This window comes from Rousettus aegyptiacus, unplaced genomic scaffold, assembly GCF_014176215.1.
Source record: "Rousettus aegyptiacus isolate mRouAeg1 unplaced genomic scaffold, mRouAeg1.p scaffold_m13_p_3, whole genome shotgun sequence".
Lineage (NCBI taxonomy): Eukaryota > Metazoa > Chordata > Mammalia > Chiroptera > Pteropodidae > Rousettus > Rousettus aegyptiacus.
In genome coordinates, this window is record NW_023416306.1 from 157,409,977 (window position 1) to 157,425,231 (window position 15,255).

Here is a 15,255-nt window from a genome sequence, read left to right on the forward strand (position 1 = left end):
TTGTTTCTAGTTTGCAAGGTCTACTGAAGTTGACTGAGTCATCCTGGTTCATTTTGATATGTGATATGCTATAAGGGACACAAACTTGAGTTTCGCAAAGCCCCCTCCCATCTCCAATTCACTGTCCAAACTTATGAGAAACAACCAACCCCCACTCGCCTCCCAGACTCAGCTGCTTGACTGCACAATGAGGTTAATAAACTCACGTGGCTGTATTAAGGATTAAATGAAACATTACACATTAAAACCTGAATATTAATTAGCAAGCGCTGGAGAAATGTTAGCTTCCTTCCTTCTCCTAAGGCCACCTCAATGACAATGAGGTGCACAGTTGAACATAAAGGTCTAACATAACTTGTAGGGGACTGTGGTGAGAAATCTTTTCAAAATGTGACATGATTAAGAAACGAATTTTAAATATTAGAGTACAAGGTCAATAGTCTCAATAGGAAATAAAGCAAATCTGTAATCTCTCATGGTTGCTATGATAATCAACTGTTTCAAATGATTAAACAATTCATCTAATCTAGGAAGGAGACTGTGTGTATCAATGTCTTTCCAAAAACTATTATGAAGAATTTGAAGAACTTTACTCTGGAAAGATAAATAGGGAAAGGATTCTCTTATTGCCAAGTTTTGAAAGATAGAGTGAAAACAGCTTAGCTAATAAAGGACTTCACCAGGAGAGTTTGATGCAGTAATTCTGAATTATTGTCTAAAATGTCATATTTGTTCCTGGGTCTTTAAGAAGCAGGAAAAAAAATCAATATTAATGTTTGTTTTCTTTTTGATTGGTAGAACAGACCTAAGTGTCTAGTTGGATAGGATATGAGGATAAGGCTTCTGATGAAGAGACAGGAGGCTAAATCTGTGCTATCCATTTCTCCATCCATTCATCCATCCATCCACCCATGCACCCATCCACCTACCTGTCCACATATCCAATAAGTATGTTCATTTCTTGTTTAAGTAAAAAATATGGTGCTAAACACAGTGGGAAAATAATGGTTTATAAAATAAGAGATTAAAACTTAATATGAAGATATACATATGAAGATATACATATGCAGAAGAAAAGGTAATAAATGGTGAATGTCCTATAATTATATCCTGAGGTTTTAATAGTAATTCAGTAGTAAAAAAAAAAAAAAAAAAGTCTAATAGCAAGGATGATAACAAGGGTACAGGTTTCACAGGAAGAGAAGGGGGAAATGGTGGGGCTCCCGTAAGAGTTCAAACTTTATTTGTTCAGTAGTGAGAAAGTCACTGAAGGTTTCTGTGCTGAAGAGTCATGGGCTCAAAGTTGTGCTTAATGAAGATTTCACCTGGCAGAGCTGATGAGAACAGCAGTTGTGTGCATGTGCACACGTCTGTGTTTTCTCTAAGGAAACGCTATGGGGTGGAAGTCAATTATAGGATGTGTTGCAAGTAATTCATTATAAAAAATAAAAAACCAAAGTTTAGAATGATTTACTTTGTTGTATTAATCTGAGAATATTCAAGGTTATTTCTAAAAGACGTCACCCTTGCCAAATACCTTGTTAAACAACAGAGAAAAGGATGGAGGATAGCTGGGGCCCAAGAAACAGTGTGAACATACCAACTGGAATGTGCCTGCTTGGGAAAGTCATCTGTCTTGGGGCCTCTGGCAGGTTAATAGGTGAAGACCAGTTAAGCAGAAGGTAGAGGTTAAGATCTTCAAAAAAGAAACTTCTGCAACCCTTGAAGATATGATGTAATAAAGAGCTAAATAAGACAGAGTTAGTCTAAATGGAGACAGAGGAGTAGATGTGAGAAACAGCCAAGGAAAACTAAAGTCACCAGTTGCAGGGGAAAAGTGGGAAAAAGTAATATTTCCTCAAATTATAAGTTAAGGATAGTTTTTAAATGCTCTCATAATAGATGAATGGGTGAGTAGCAGAAAAATTAAATCAATCAATCAATAATGTACACAAAAAACGTAAACAATGCAACCCCATGTCTAGCCTATACACTAGGAAAAATACTTACGGTCTGTGAGTCCCTTCCTGGTTTCTGTCCTACAAATAAATCCTAAGAAAGAATCCTCTGTTTAGCCCTCCACCACCTACAGAAGTGGTACACAGATTCAGAGGAAGAGAAAGGAAAAACAGAAAAGTCAGCTAGAACGAGTTTCTCAGGACACTAGGAACAGTGAACCCGAAGGAACAAATCCTAAAAACTTGATACCACGACTGGTAGAGAGACAAATCATATACATCAGAGAGAACCTTTAAAAATGTAGAGTGCTTTTTAGAGTCAGTACCTTGAACAGAACAATAATTTTAGGAGACAACCAAAAAAAAACTCCTATCTTTATTAGTAATAAAAATATGTATCCTCAGAGCCATCTATAAGGCCAGCATAATGGAGAATAGTATATCAGATTCATCACTAAGCTGGCTCTAGGCCTTGGATATCTGCACGTGACAGATGTCATCTTTTGGAAGCAACTTGCAAAAAATATAGTCAGGAGAAATGTTCTACAGTGTAGATTAAAACTCAAAAGAATTCTACTAAAACAGGCATCTCAAAGTCTTACATAGCAAATCCAGTAGCTACCTCCCATTCCTCCCAACCTTTTCTTCAAATAGGTAATGAACATATACAAGGTAAAAATCAATTAAACCCAATCACAGATGTTGAGGAGCTAATAATCAAAATAAGAAAATCACTATGCAAAATATTGTGATCTGAAACTGCCAAAAATAATGGTGTATTCAAAGTGTTAAAAAGTTATTGGAAGAAGAAGTACTTAATTCTTGCCCTTGTTTTTTCCAAAATTCACTGATCCACCTTTCACTTTTGACCTCATCTACTGTCCTCTTTCCTGCTATACCAATTAACCTTTCTTCCACTTGTTCAGCCTCTCGTATTCCTGGATCCTTCTACTCAACATTTACAGCCATGTTAAGCTTGTCTATGATCAGTAGCCAGTAGAAAATACTCTAAAAGTTATATTCACATTCATTCTACTATTAAAAATAAACTATTTTAGCCATATGCAGTTTTTATATTCTTTACTTACACTTTTGATATTCAGGTATTGAAGATTTTTTTCACATGTTGTTATGGAGAGCTAACTCAAATTGTAGTATAAAATGGAGCTAGAATTATTACTGACAATGTTATAGTGTTCCCAAATGAATCAGAGAGCTCTTAGAAAATATTGTTATGAAATGAATAAAAATATAAACGGTTTCAATACTTCCACTGTAAAATGTAATACATAACTAAAATATTAAGAAAAACAAATATTTTTTTACCTAATCCCTACATGCCACAAACAAAATGTAAATCACTCTGATTAAATTACTTAACCAACTTCTGCCAAATATCTGCTGATTTGTCTTTTGGTTTTGCAGAGTTCATTTTGGTTAGTCAGAATTCATTGTGATTTTTTTTTTCACTAAACGTTAACATTATGACTCCCCCGTTAACTGAGCAGCTGTCATTCATTCACTCTTTCAGTCACTTATTCAACAAATATTTAACATATCTACTATGTGCCAGGTTGTTTCTAGGCACGGGGGAAAATAGCATTGAACAAAAAAATTGGTACCTTCATGGAACTTCCATTCTAATGGATACATTCAACTAAACACACTTCTCAGCTGTGTGTCATTCCAAACTCACTGAGCAAGAAATAACCTCTTTCTGGATCAAAATTGTCCTCTGAAAGCTGCCACACTCAGTCATTGGTAGGATAAGACTTAAAACTGCTGAACTAAAAGAAAAAAATGAATTGTATACTTGAAACCTATCTAATTTTATTCACCAATTTATTAACCTATATAAATTAATTAACCAATAAATTTAATTTAAAAATAAAATAAAAAGTAGGGCTTAATGCATCCTTTCTCCACTGCCTATCTCCTAGTGAAGGCACAGGTGCTAACCAAAAACAACCAACCTGAGCAGTTAGTCCTTTGTTGCAAAAAACAGTATTTTCTGACATAGTTGGAGGACCGTTTCCCTCCTTCCACATCCTATTGTTATTTCCCTGTCATTCAGAAAAGGCAAATCAATGACAGAGACCTTGACGATGGCTTTTTTCATCCTTACATGCACATTCCCAACATGTGATACATGACAGGGAGGGACAGATTCAGGAGGCCTGACGCTGCTTAGAATTACCGGCTTCCTACATATTGTATTGGTCATAGCATCGGGTTAGTAGGAAATTGGTGAAAATCTCACGCAATCCAGCAAAGCCAAATGTGTCTAACACCTACTCCAGAATGGAAACTGGGTAAGGAAATCAAATTTTATCCTTATGGAAAAGGAATTTCAGAGGCCATGTCAATTTCTAATTACTCCAGAAAAAAAAAATTATGTCTACTAAATAGTTGGCGTCACGACCACAGAGTAACTGGAAAGCAAGAAGGGTCCCTTGTTTAAATGAGTCCACGATTTCAGTTTAAGGAAAAATAAAGTAAGAAAACTGCCTGCTATATTTGTTCATAATCATTAGCATTTTATACAGCCAGAATGCAACTATATCGTACTAGACAGATGTCCCTTCTTCTGATGATCTTTGAAAAAGAAATCATTCCAACCTCCACATAAATTTTAAATGTTAGTAAATCTCATAGTTTCAAAATATTCTTATAGAGTAACACGGGCACATACAGGAGTAGTAGGTTATCAGAATATTCAGAAGGCAGGCAGCAGTTGGTTTATTAAGAAATTATTTAAAATAACTATTTATCCAAGTTAAAAAAAAAATCATCGCTAAATCCTACCAGCTGCAGTTTATATCTCTCTACTCTTGTCTTCGTTGTTAATCATAATAATGAAGAATTTCTCAATCATTAGTAAATTTCTCAGAGGTTCATAATGTTAATTCTTTAATAGATTTTTTTCTCCTTTTGGAACACTGCAGCACAAATCCACAGGCCCAGAAGAGCCCAGGAAGCATAAGACGACTCATATCTACAAATCTGATAGCACTCACTGACGGAATCTCCTTGTACACGTGTCTCAGTTAACCTGGCATGCGTCGGTTAATATGACCTTAAATTAAACTAAAAATATTTGCACAGAGGGCAGCATGTTTCTTTTATAAATAGGTTAACCTGTCTTACCCGACACATAAGTTTCTAATATGATGAAGGGAATCAAATATAAATGTCAACAATAGATTTTGATACTTCAGAAATACTCGAATTTAATCCTCACCACTTCTATGAATACTATGAATACTACTATAAACAAATGCTAAAAATAAATTAATAATAATAATAATAATAATAATAATAATAATGTATGCAAGAAGAGATCGGGGTGCAGGTAAGTCTGGGAGAGGATCTCTCTTCCTCCTCACCATCTTGTGAAAATCGTGCTGCATTCTTCAAGATCTAAGTCAATCACAAGCCCTCCTAAAAGCCTCCGACTAGAGCCCTCAACAGAAGTAATCAAGACTCCCCTTCTCACCAGGAACATGTTGCTTATATTTCTAGTAACATATTTATTTCATCCTACTTCCTAATAAACATGTTTATCAGTCTCTATAACATAACAACAGATTAAATGCAGAAGCAAAATTGAAAATGCAGCTGTCTTTTTTTAAGACAGCAATAGAGATTTATAAAAGTGCAAAATAATGTCATTCTTCAGTATTTCTGTCTCGGAAAAGAGTTAAATTTCATTAATTTTATGATAATTTTTATATTAAAGGATATTTTTATTTCTTAGTTTTAATTTTTAATATGTTCGAGTACTGATATACTTGTCACAATAAAATATTTGAGAACTCAAAGAGCTTTTAAGAATATAAAATAGTCCTGATATCAGAACAATTGAGAATCACTATAGTACAGTAATAAATAATTTTTAAGTGGTACTAGGAAGAGGATAATCCTGATAACTAAAATAAAAAACACAATTTTTACTTTAAAAAGGATTACCATATGTTAATGTTTAGTTTTTCTTAGTGAGACACTATATTAATCCTTTCTGGATCTTAAATTAATAAAATTCGCCAATAAAGAAAGGGCTGAGGCCAACACAAGTCACACATAGGATTCCTGTACATAATTGCTGTTTTTCTTCTTCCTATCATGATGCATCTCTAGTCTAACCAAACAAAAAAGCAGGTCTCTTGTCTAACTTTTAAAGTATTGCCTACAAAGTAAACATATTAAACCTTGTCTCCTGCTCTTCCCTTACTCTATTGTTTTTATCATTGTGCATATAACATTCTAATACACAATTTACCTATTTATTATATTTATTTTCTGTCACTCAACTCAATATAATATAATGTAAACAAGATCAGGATTTTTTTGTGTGATTTATTCACTAATATATCTTCAGACCCTGTACCTAAGACAACACAGAAACAAAATAAATATTTGTTGAATGAGCTCATGGATATTTTAGTGAAATAAAATTGATTCTGGCATTTTACCAGAGGAGAACAAACATGTCTCACCAAAGTAACACTTTCGAACAGCCAGCAGATACAAGCGCTATACACACAGGATGAACATGGTGGCTGAAGGAAAACTCTCAGGGCAGGTCAGTTTTCCCTCTGGACCCAGAAATGAAGGAAAGATAAGGAAAAGAGAAGGATGTGGAAATAATATGAACTGGAGGCAAGAGAAGTAGGGCTTTCCCCCAATCCTAGAGTTCCAGGAATACAAACAAAGAAACATAAGAGTAAGAGCCGCTAACCCACCTCTCTTCTCCCGATGTATTTCTTCCAGAAGCTGCTCTTGCCTTTCTATCTGTTCAAAGAGGCACTGGAGCTCAGATTCCTTGTTTTCAGTCATATTCCTGAGTTGTTGTCTGCACATCATTAGCTGGTGCCTCAGACTTTTCTCTCTGTTTTCTCTGTCTTTCAGTTCCTCACAGAGCCATTGAAGTTTGGTCTAAAAAAAAAATGGCATTTATATTTAATTTTAAAAAAAAGACAAAAATGTAGAAAACAGTAGCATTTCAAAAGATTAGGAAAAAATAACATTATGATAATTGGAACGAATATTGACAATAACTAACACATTTAAGCAAAAAAAAATACACAGTGATCTATTTCAGTTAAAAGTTGGTACAGAAATTAACCATGATTTTCTTGGATTTTTATAAAATATTTGGTATTCTGTATCATCTTTGGAAAGGCAGTACTAGAGAAAAGTTTGGCCTAATCTATACCAGTCTCCTTATTTGGTACATAAGGCAGTTTAATATAGCATTTGAAAATTAAAATCACCAAGAATAGGACTAGATACTTGTTTTAAAAGGGGTTTTATTTTGGAGATTTAAAAAAAAAAGAAGAAGAAATCCCTAGCTTTGCTTTCTAAAAATGCATAATCCCAGGATCTAGCTAATCAAGTAGAAAAAGATTCTCTAGGTTGAGGGAAACAAAGTCAACATTTGCCCACTTCGAAGAAACTAGAAGTAACTCTTTTTTCATGGACTCTAATCTCACCATCCTCAATATTTGATCTGTTCTCACCCAGTGATCGAACTAGAAATTTATAAAATAACTTAACATTTACCTTTTCTACTTAATACTTACTCCATCCCAATCTTTGCCTTGTTAACTACCATTGCTAAGAAATGGTAATGGAGAAATAACAAATCTGTTTTGTCATAGCAATAATTCTATTTCTTCTAGTAAAAACGAAACAAAACAACCAAAAAAAAAAAAAAACCCATGAAACACAGCATTAATTGAATTTGATATGTGTTATGGACTGAATTGTGGCCCCCACCCCAAATTCATATGTTGAAGCCCTAAACCTCACTGTGACTGTATTTAGAGAGAGGGCTCTTATCGCGGTGATTAAGGTTAAACGAGGTCATAAGGGTGAGGCCCTAAACCAATAGAGCTGGTGTCCTTATAAGAAAAAGAAGAGACACGAGGGTTTATATGCAAGCTTGCACCACCCCAGCTCTCTCCCTGATTTCAAATTCACCAACTTCTCCATTCCACCCCACTGCTGAAAGGAAGGTGGCATTCTATAAGCCAGGAAGAGGACTCGCCAGAAACCAACTCTGGCAGTTTTAGCCTTTAGAAAATAAATGTCTGTTGTTTAAGCCACCCAGTCTGTGGTGGTTTCTTACAGTAGCCTGAGCAGACTAATACAATATGACTTATGACTTTAGTTTATTCCTATGAAGCTTTAATTCTATTGCCACACCAAATTTAAAAATAGGTTCTAGTTAGACACTTTTTATGAACTGAATATGTATGCAGAATACATTATTAAACCTACAAAACAAAATAGAACTTATGGAAATTTAATCAACCAATAATCAATTATGAGAATCAGTGTTTGTTAGAGAAACACCCAGCAACTTTATTATGTATCTTGGAGTAACAGCTTGCAATGCAGTATAGGAATAACTTTAACAATTCTAAATAATAATTAGCTGACAAGGCTATTAATCACGGTGCAAACACCATTCTATTAACTACTCACAAGAGTATCTTACAGATTCTATAATAGGCTCATTTACTTAACTACATCAACAAGTATTGCTAAATAAACCTAAATAGAAAAAGAATTTCTAAATAAGGCAGTTTTTTACCTCCAGAGTTGACAGCTTGCAATTAGGTGGAAATATTCATCATTATCTAGTAAGACAATCAAAATGATCTTTTAAATCCAGGAGAATCTCCTCTACTGAGATTTAGTATAATAATAAAGTCATTAAGGAATGACTCAAAGCCAAAACCAAGGAAAACAGAATATTTGAATAAAAAGACTATAGCTGATAGCTAGCAATAATATTAGGAACCATAATTTTGCTGCTTTTAATTACTAAGCTTCCTTCGCCAAAATTCTAAAAAGAACTTTGAGAGGAAATGTCTATATAAGAACGAAGTATAAAAAAAGATGATGGCGATTTTTTAGAATGTGTTAGGTCGCCCAATCAAGAATTAAATCAAAACTGCAAAATTCAAATCTAAGTCAACCTCAAAATAGAATTCTTTCAATAAGTAATATTTTCTCCACTTTTCTACTTAGTTATGAATAGGGTCAAAAAGAAAGCAAATATATCTCCATAGTAAAATTACATATTTAAAAAATAACAAAATGCTTTTCTCCAACTGAACTGAAGGTGTTCTATCTACAATATACTCCAACAAATAAATCAAGACATCTGAGTATTTATATTGCATTTTGATGTCTGCAGCAGCAGGATAAAATACTAGAGGATTATTCACATCCTTCAACAAAAATCAAATACATTGGGTCAAATACTTCTCATACGATTACTGTTGAAAAAATTCTATCTCACTAAAAAGAATGTAAGGTTTATATTCAAGTGCAGGTTATAAAATCAATGGAAAGAAACAATAGCACAGAGTTCAGATACCCAAGCTCTAAACTCTTCTTAGTAACTAATTAGCTTTATGTCCCCAGGTAAAACTCAAAACTCCCGCAGTCTCTTTCTCATCTACAAAATGAGGAAGTCAAACTATCTGCTCTCTAAAGTTGCTTCAGTTATAATATTACAAAAGCAGTAAGGAAAAGCAAATGCTTATCGACTCCTAAAACATGTTATACTCTAAAAACATGTTATATTCTGGGATGTTACCACACAGAATAATGTGGGAAAATTCTCAAATAATTTGGAAGTATATTTCTTATCTATATAACCATAAGGTTTACAGTTCTGATCAAATAAACCAATATTTGAGAATTAATACATTCATTGAAGGCTAATCTGCTTATTTTTTTATTCTTTGGTGATTTTTAAACTGAGGAAGTAATATGAATAGGAAAACGAAGCAAGCCTAATATAACTACTCTTTTAAAAAAAACTTATTTAGCATCTAGCCAAGCACTGTGGTCAAGTGCTATAAATGCAGTGAGGAACGGGAAAGACATAGGCCTTCCTTCATAAAGCTTACAGACTAAAGAAACAGAAGAATAAATGGGAATTTCAATAGTAGGATAAAGGCCAAAAAGGAAAAGATCCCTACAGCCAAAAAAGCATCTAAATTCATCTTTTTGCATCTTAAGGGAATAATTAGTATCAGACTCCCAGAATTAAATGTGTTTTATAAATACAGAGCACTCAGGATCCTGTCTTGTGCTGGAGAACAGCTGACACAAGCTTTTTTTTTTACTTGCTATCATAAAAATGATAACTTAAGACCTGGGATCTGGTGATGCTCACCAGTATTCTCTCCATCCTAAGAGTGCTGGCCTACTCTAGATTTTAGTGTTTGTCTCTATTTTCTCACTGAGACATTCTCAGTGAATGTCTTTGGTACTTTTCATTCTTTTCCAAGATTTGAACTTATATTCTAATCTGTAGTTTTTTTCCCTGCTTCTGTTTTGGGCCTTCCTATTCAAATGGAAGTTTCTGGATATCAATCCTTGTGGTGGAAACTTTTCCAATATTTCTGCTTGCTTGCCTATCTAGAACCTTGTACACCTGCCTATTCAGATACCAACCTTAACTGGGATCTTCCGTTTTGAACGCTCTGACCATCTCCTCCTCTGTCACCCTCTCATATATGATTAACAACCACTTGCATATTGTCACCAAAATACTACTCCATTCTGTCTTCCTCTGAATCTCTACAATTTCCGTAATTCAGACTCTCATCCTATCTCACCCAGAGATCTGGTTCTCACTCAAAGAGCTCTTAAATGGTCCCCCTGCCTTTGGTCTGCCCACCTCTAATCCACCTTTAATATCACTATCCAAGTGATGCCTCATATAAGTAAATGTGAGTGTATCACTCTCCTGTTCAAAACTCCTTTGTGATTCCCCACTAAATGCAGAGCTGAACTCAGACATTTACAATGGCAGGCAATGCTCCCCTTGATAGACTAATCTCTACCTCTGTCTGGAGCTTCATCCCTGCCATGCTGTTTTACACTTGCATATTGCAGTGTTGCCAAACCACTTGGGCTTTCTTTGTATTGATCGTGCTATTCCTCTTCTGTGCCATTCCTATAATTATGTACTCTGCATGAATGTTCTTTCCTCTTTACCTGGCTAGATTCAAGATTCATCTGAGGATCATCGTCCAGGGTGGCTTCTGTATACCTCTCTCACAGCTCTTACATACAATAGTGAAATTCTCTACATAAGTGTCAGCTTTTCTAGAGAAAATATGTTCCTCAATGAGAAGGATCATGTCAATTCATTTTTATGTCCACAGCATACAACATAACATCTGGGACACAGTAGTTTCTCAATAAACTCTATTAAACTGAATAAAATTTGGTTTCTGCATGCCTTGTCAAGATTTATGACAAAAAAAATCCCAAATCCCTGGGAATTTCTTGCCTAGCGTTCCTTAACAACCACCTCAACACTTTTCTTCCCCATAATGTGTTATTATTCTTATATTTCTTATATTAGTTATTTTATCTATGAGCCTGGCCCAACTCTTTAGTTAGATTTCATGTTTATGCCACCACTGCCAACAAAGCAACAGTGACACAATCCCCATCCAATCCTATGTTCTTTTAGGATTAACAATGACAGAAGAAATGCATTTGGCAGATTTATGAAAACAATTACCAAATGCCCTCGGAGGTCCTTCTAATACTGCAAGATGTCAGCACAGACTAGCTGAATAGCAATTCTACTTTCCATATCGTTTTTGTCCTCTGATTTCGGATCTTATCTTCAATACTTATAGAGCTGTCCAGTCATAGTTTGCGGGAATTACAGTAGTTTAGCCCATCAATAACCTAAGCCATTTTTCCAGTAAATAGATTCAATTCCTCCTTAGTCAGTTGGTCAGCATGGTATTACTTATCATGACCTTTTTACACTGTAGAGTTAACAGTTGTCTCATGCAGCATTAAAACTCATCTGATCAGAAGTTCAATCCCATTAAATGATAAGGGAAAACTGCTCGCTAGCTCCCAAATTAAAGAGCTATGATTAAGAGTCATCTCTGGCTCTCATAATTTAACTGAACAACAGCAGTGAAAGCTTTCTGTTTAGAAATGATAAAGGTTTTAACTTGAAAAATAATTCCAAGTACATTGCTCTTGTCAAAAGTGTGGAGTTGGTGAAAAGAAAAAAAGAGAAATGCTTTACGAACACACAATAGAAGTCTCAAGCCAAAAACTTCTGGGACAACAAAAAAATATATATTCTAAATTTCCTATGTAGGTGGCATAAATTTGTATTTGGTTCTATCAAAAATAATTAGAAATGCACAGGATCACTGTACTTCAAGTAGGATAGAAAATTTTACAAGGTTGCCTATATTTCAATGTTCAATCATAATACTGTCAGTTTCTTATTAAGATTTTTTTTGGGGGAGGGGGCTTCATTAATGTATATCTAACCTTCAAGGGTGAACCTTGTCTTTCTACCACCTCGTACCTGCACCTCACACGCCAATCTCAGGGCATTATCTGTGTTTATTCACATATTCTCACCTTCATGCCATTGTTAAACATATAATTGGTCAAATGGAGAAATTCCACATTTTTTGTGTGTGACCAAGTTTAAATATTGCCAATGTTTACATATTTCTATAACAGTATAACACACCTTAAAGATTTTCAAAATTTGTTTATATCTCCATTTCCTGGATTAATTTCCACGGCTCGCTAACCCTTATAACCCAATGTCTGTATACAAAAAAAGTACACAATCAATAAATCTTGGCTTAAAGAACAAAGATTTTAGATGGCAATACATATAATGATAAGAACGTTAATTATGGGTTTGACATAGCATGTAATCCATTTTTCCATTTTTATATGGCACTGGTAAAGCCACAGACCTCTAAAACCTTACTTTACTCATATTTTTAAATAATGACACTGCACAAACTTAAAGATTCTTTCTTGCAATAAAAGTTGAACAATAGTTGGCCAGGTTTATAATATAGTTGGTGTTCTTACAGAATTTAAATGGGATGAAAGATTTTACATTTTAGTATGTTAAATAAATCTGAAAAAAAAAAACCAGTTTAAAAAGGAATGTGAGTGCTTAAGTATTAATACTTGCTTAAAAAGATCTACATTTTATGTGGTCATAACTTTCTATATATTTTAATTTCTATAAATTTCTATATACCTTAATTTCTATATTTCTGAATTTCTAGTTGATCTGATATATGAAGATAGCTGATAATATCCCCAGTGTAGAAGAATCTTTTTGATAAATTCATAGATTGTTCACTTTTACTTATATGTACTGACTTTCCTTTAAATTCAAGTCATAATGTCAAAGAACCATGAAGCAGGAAAGTTATCTTCAGAACATAAAAATAAAAGAATTTTCCCTCTGACAATCTAGTTTTAATATTTCATGCTTTACCTCCCTTTATTCTTTCATTCCACCCCTATATATTTAAGCTAATTTTTAAACATTAAACTAAAGAAACGTGGAGATTTCTTAAATGCATTACAATGATATCTTTCCCAGCAATGAAATACTACAGATTCATATGCTCAGTTATGCGACAAAATATATGGCTAGCCCAAATAGGATATCTTGATGTTCATAAATATTATGATAACTTCAGGATTCAAAGATTAATTACCTTGCTTTCTGCTAACCAGCGATGTGGGTCATAATTAATATCAGGAACAGACGAAAAAACCTACAAAAAAGAGGAATAGTCTATTAAAAGTGGATTTTTCCCTGAAATGAATTTACATAAATGAAATTTTTCACCATAACATCCAAAAGTTTAGTGCCTAAACATAAGGGTTTAAATAGAAGAAAGTTCATACCAAGTACTCAGCCAATTCTAAACCACCATTTAACATGTCTACTTATGTAAACATGTATATATTACGTATGTTTTGACAGTAAATATTTAGTGCAAATACAGAGACGTAAATCAGCTTTCAAGGGCTATCATTGCTAGAATCTCTAGAGGCTGATTCCACAGAGTTCTGCATGGCAAGCAGCCTCAATTAAACCAGTTTACTTCATTTTTTATTTGTTTCCTTTCCTCAGTCTTGCTCCATGTAATATATTTCACAGTGGGCTAGATGTAATAACATGGAAACTTAATTCTTTGTCTCATTTATCCTTCTTTAATTTTAAATCATGAGGGCCATTTTGTCTCATTAATGGTTGTGTAGAACTGACAAAAACCAATCAGCATGACTTCACGTAAACATTGCTTTATATTTCATCATGGTAACAAAATCCTACAATAAATAGGTTGTCTATACCAGCTGCCCTGATTTCCTTCACACCAACTCATTTATAAAATAATTGCCATCTGGTTCTATATTACAACTCATAAAACTGTGCTCAAAGGTTGTCAATGATTTTACGATTGTAAATACAAATTTTTTTCTCAATTCCTATTTTGGTTGAAATTTGTGCTACCTATGACATTTTTGCAGGACTTCTTTCTGGAAATGCTCTGCTTAAAAATATCCGATCCCTCTGCAAGAGAAGTCTGTTCCTGTTCTCAAATACTTCCATACTTACTGATGTGCGTGCACGCCACTTCCTTATAGAATATCTTTGGGTAATGCATTCAGACACATAAGAAACGTGTAATGAGTGCCAACCACATGCCATATACGAGAGTGTCGTATTCCTATACCCAACTCTTCCCTCATCGACTTTTCTCACTCTCTAAATCTCACCCAACTCTCAGGCCTTCCGTGCCTTTTCAGTGAAAAGCGGAAAATTTCTGTCTTGATCCAAGGCCTAACCTCTTTAAGCTCTACAAATGAGTGAATACTCAGACCAAATGTTATGGAAAAGGCTCTTGAATTATCGAAGATCGCTCTGAGTAAATTATGTATCTCTAATTCGGACATTTCCTTAATATTTTATAATGGTGATGGTTTATTAAGTGTCCTTCCTTAAGTTTTCAAATAGTAAAGGCATTTACTAAAATAGAATAATATATATGGTGGCTGAAAAAAATGTAATTAGAAACAATATCAGTATTCCCAAGACTTATCTCGGGCACAATTGTTATATATCTACTAATTAATCCATTCCATAACACAGTCACTCTCTTTACAAAATGGTTGAAAATTTCATCAGCGATATTTCAAAAATTAACAAATAGCAAAGAATAATTGGAATTATTCCACTTTATAAAAAATTTTTCAAAGACCACCTCTATCCTATAGATCTCTGAACTATAATGCAAAGAATCAATTTTATTTTAACAAATACCTTGGATGGTTTCTTTGAGGTGAGAGTAAATTTTATATTCTTGGATATTTTTTTTTCAAGTTCACAGGAATGAAACAACAGAAGTTATAAATGGAAAGAGACTCACAATGAAAGAATTGTACTCTTAAAAAATTT

At 34.0% G+C, this 15,255-nt stretch overlaps 1 protein-coding gene across 8 annotated transcripts in view; it reads right to left on the minus strand.

Annotated features, from left to right (window-relative positions):
* The window catches only part of CEP128 (centrosomal protein 128), a 329,036-nt gene that overhangs the window by 179,436 nt on the left and 134,345 nt on the right, over nucleotides 1-15,255 (minus strand). For all 8 annotated transcript variants that reach the window (XM_036218273.1, XM_036218272.1, XM_036218269.1 and 5 more), the window contains 2 exons: nucleotides 13,508-13,567; nucleotides 6,701-6,893 (listed from right to left, as the gene is read on the minus strand). In XM_036218273.1, the coding sequence (XP_036074166.1) occupies nucleotides 6,701-6,893; nucleotides 13,508-13,567 (253 nt within the window). The remainder of the gene's footprint in view (nucleotides 1-6,700; nucleotides 6,894-13,507; nucleotides 13,568-15,255) is intronic.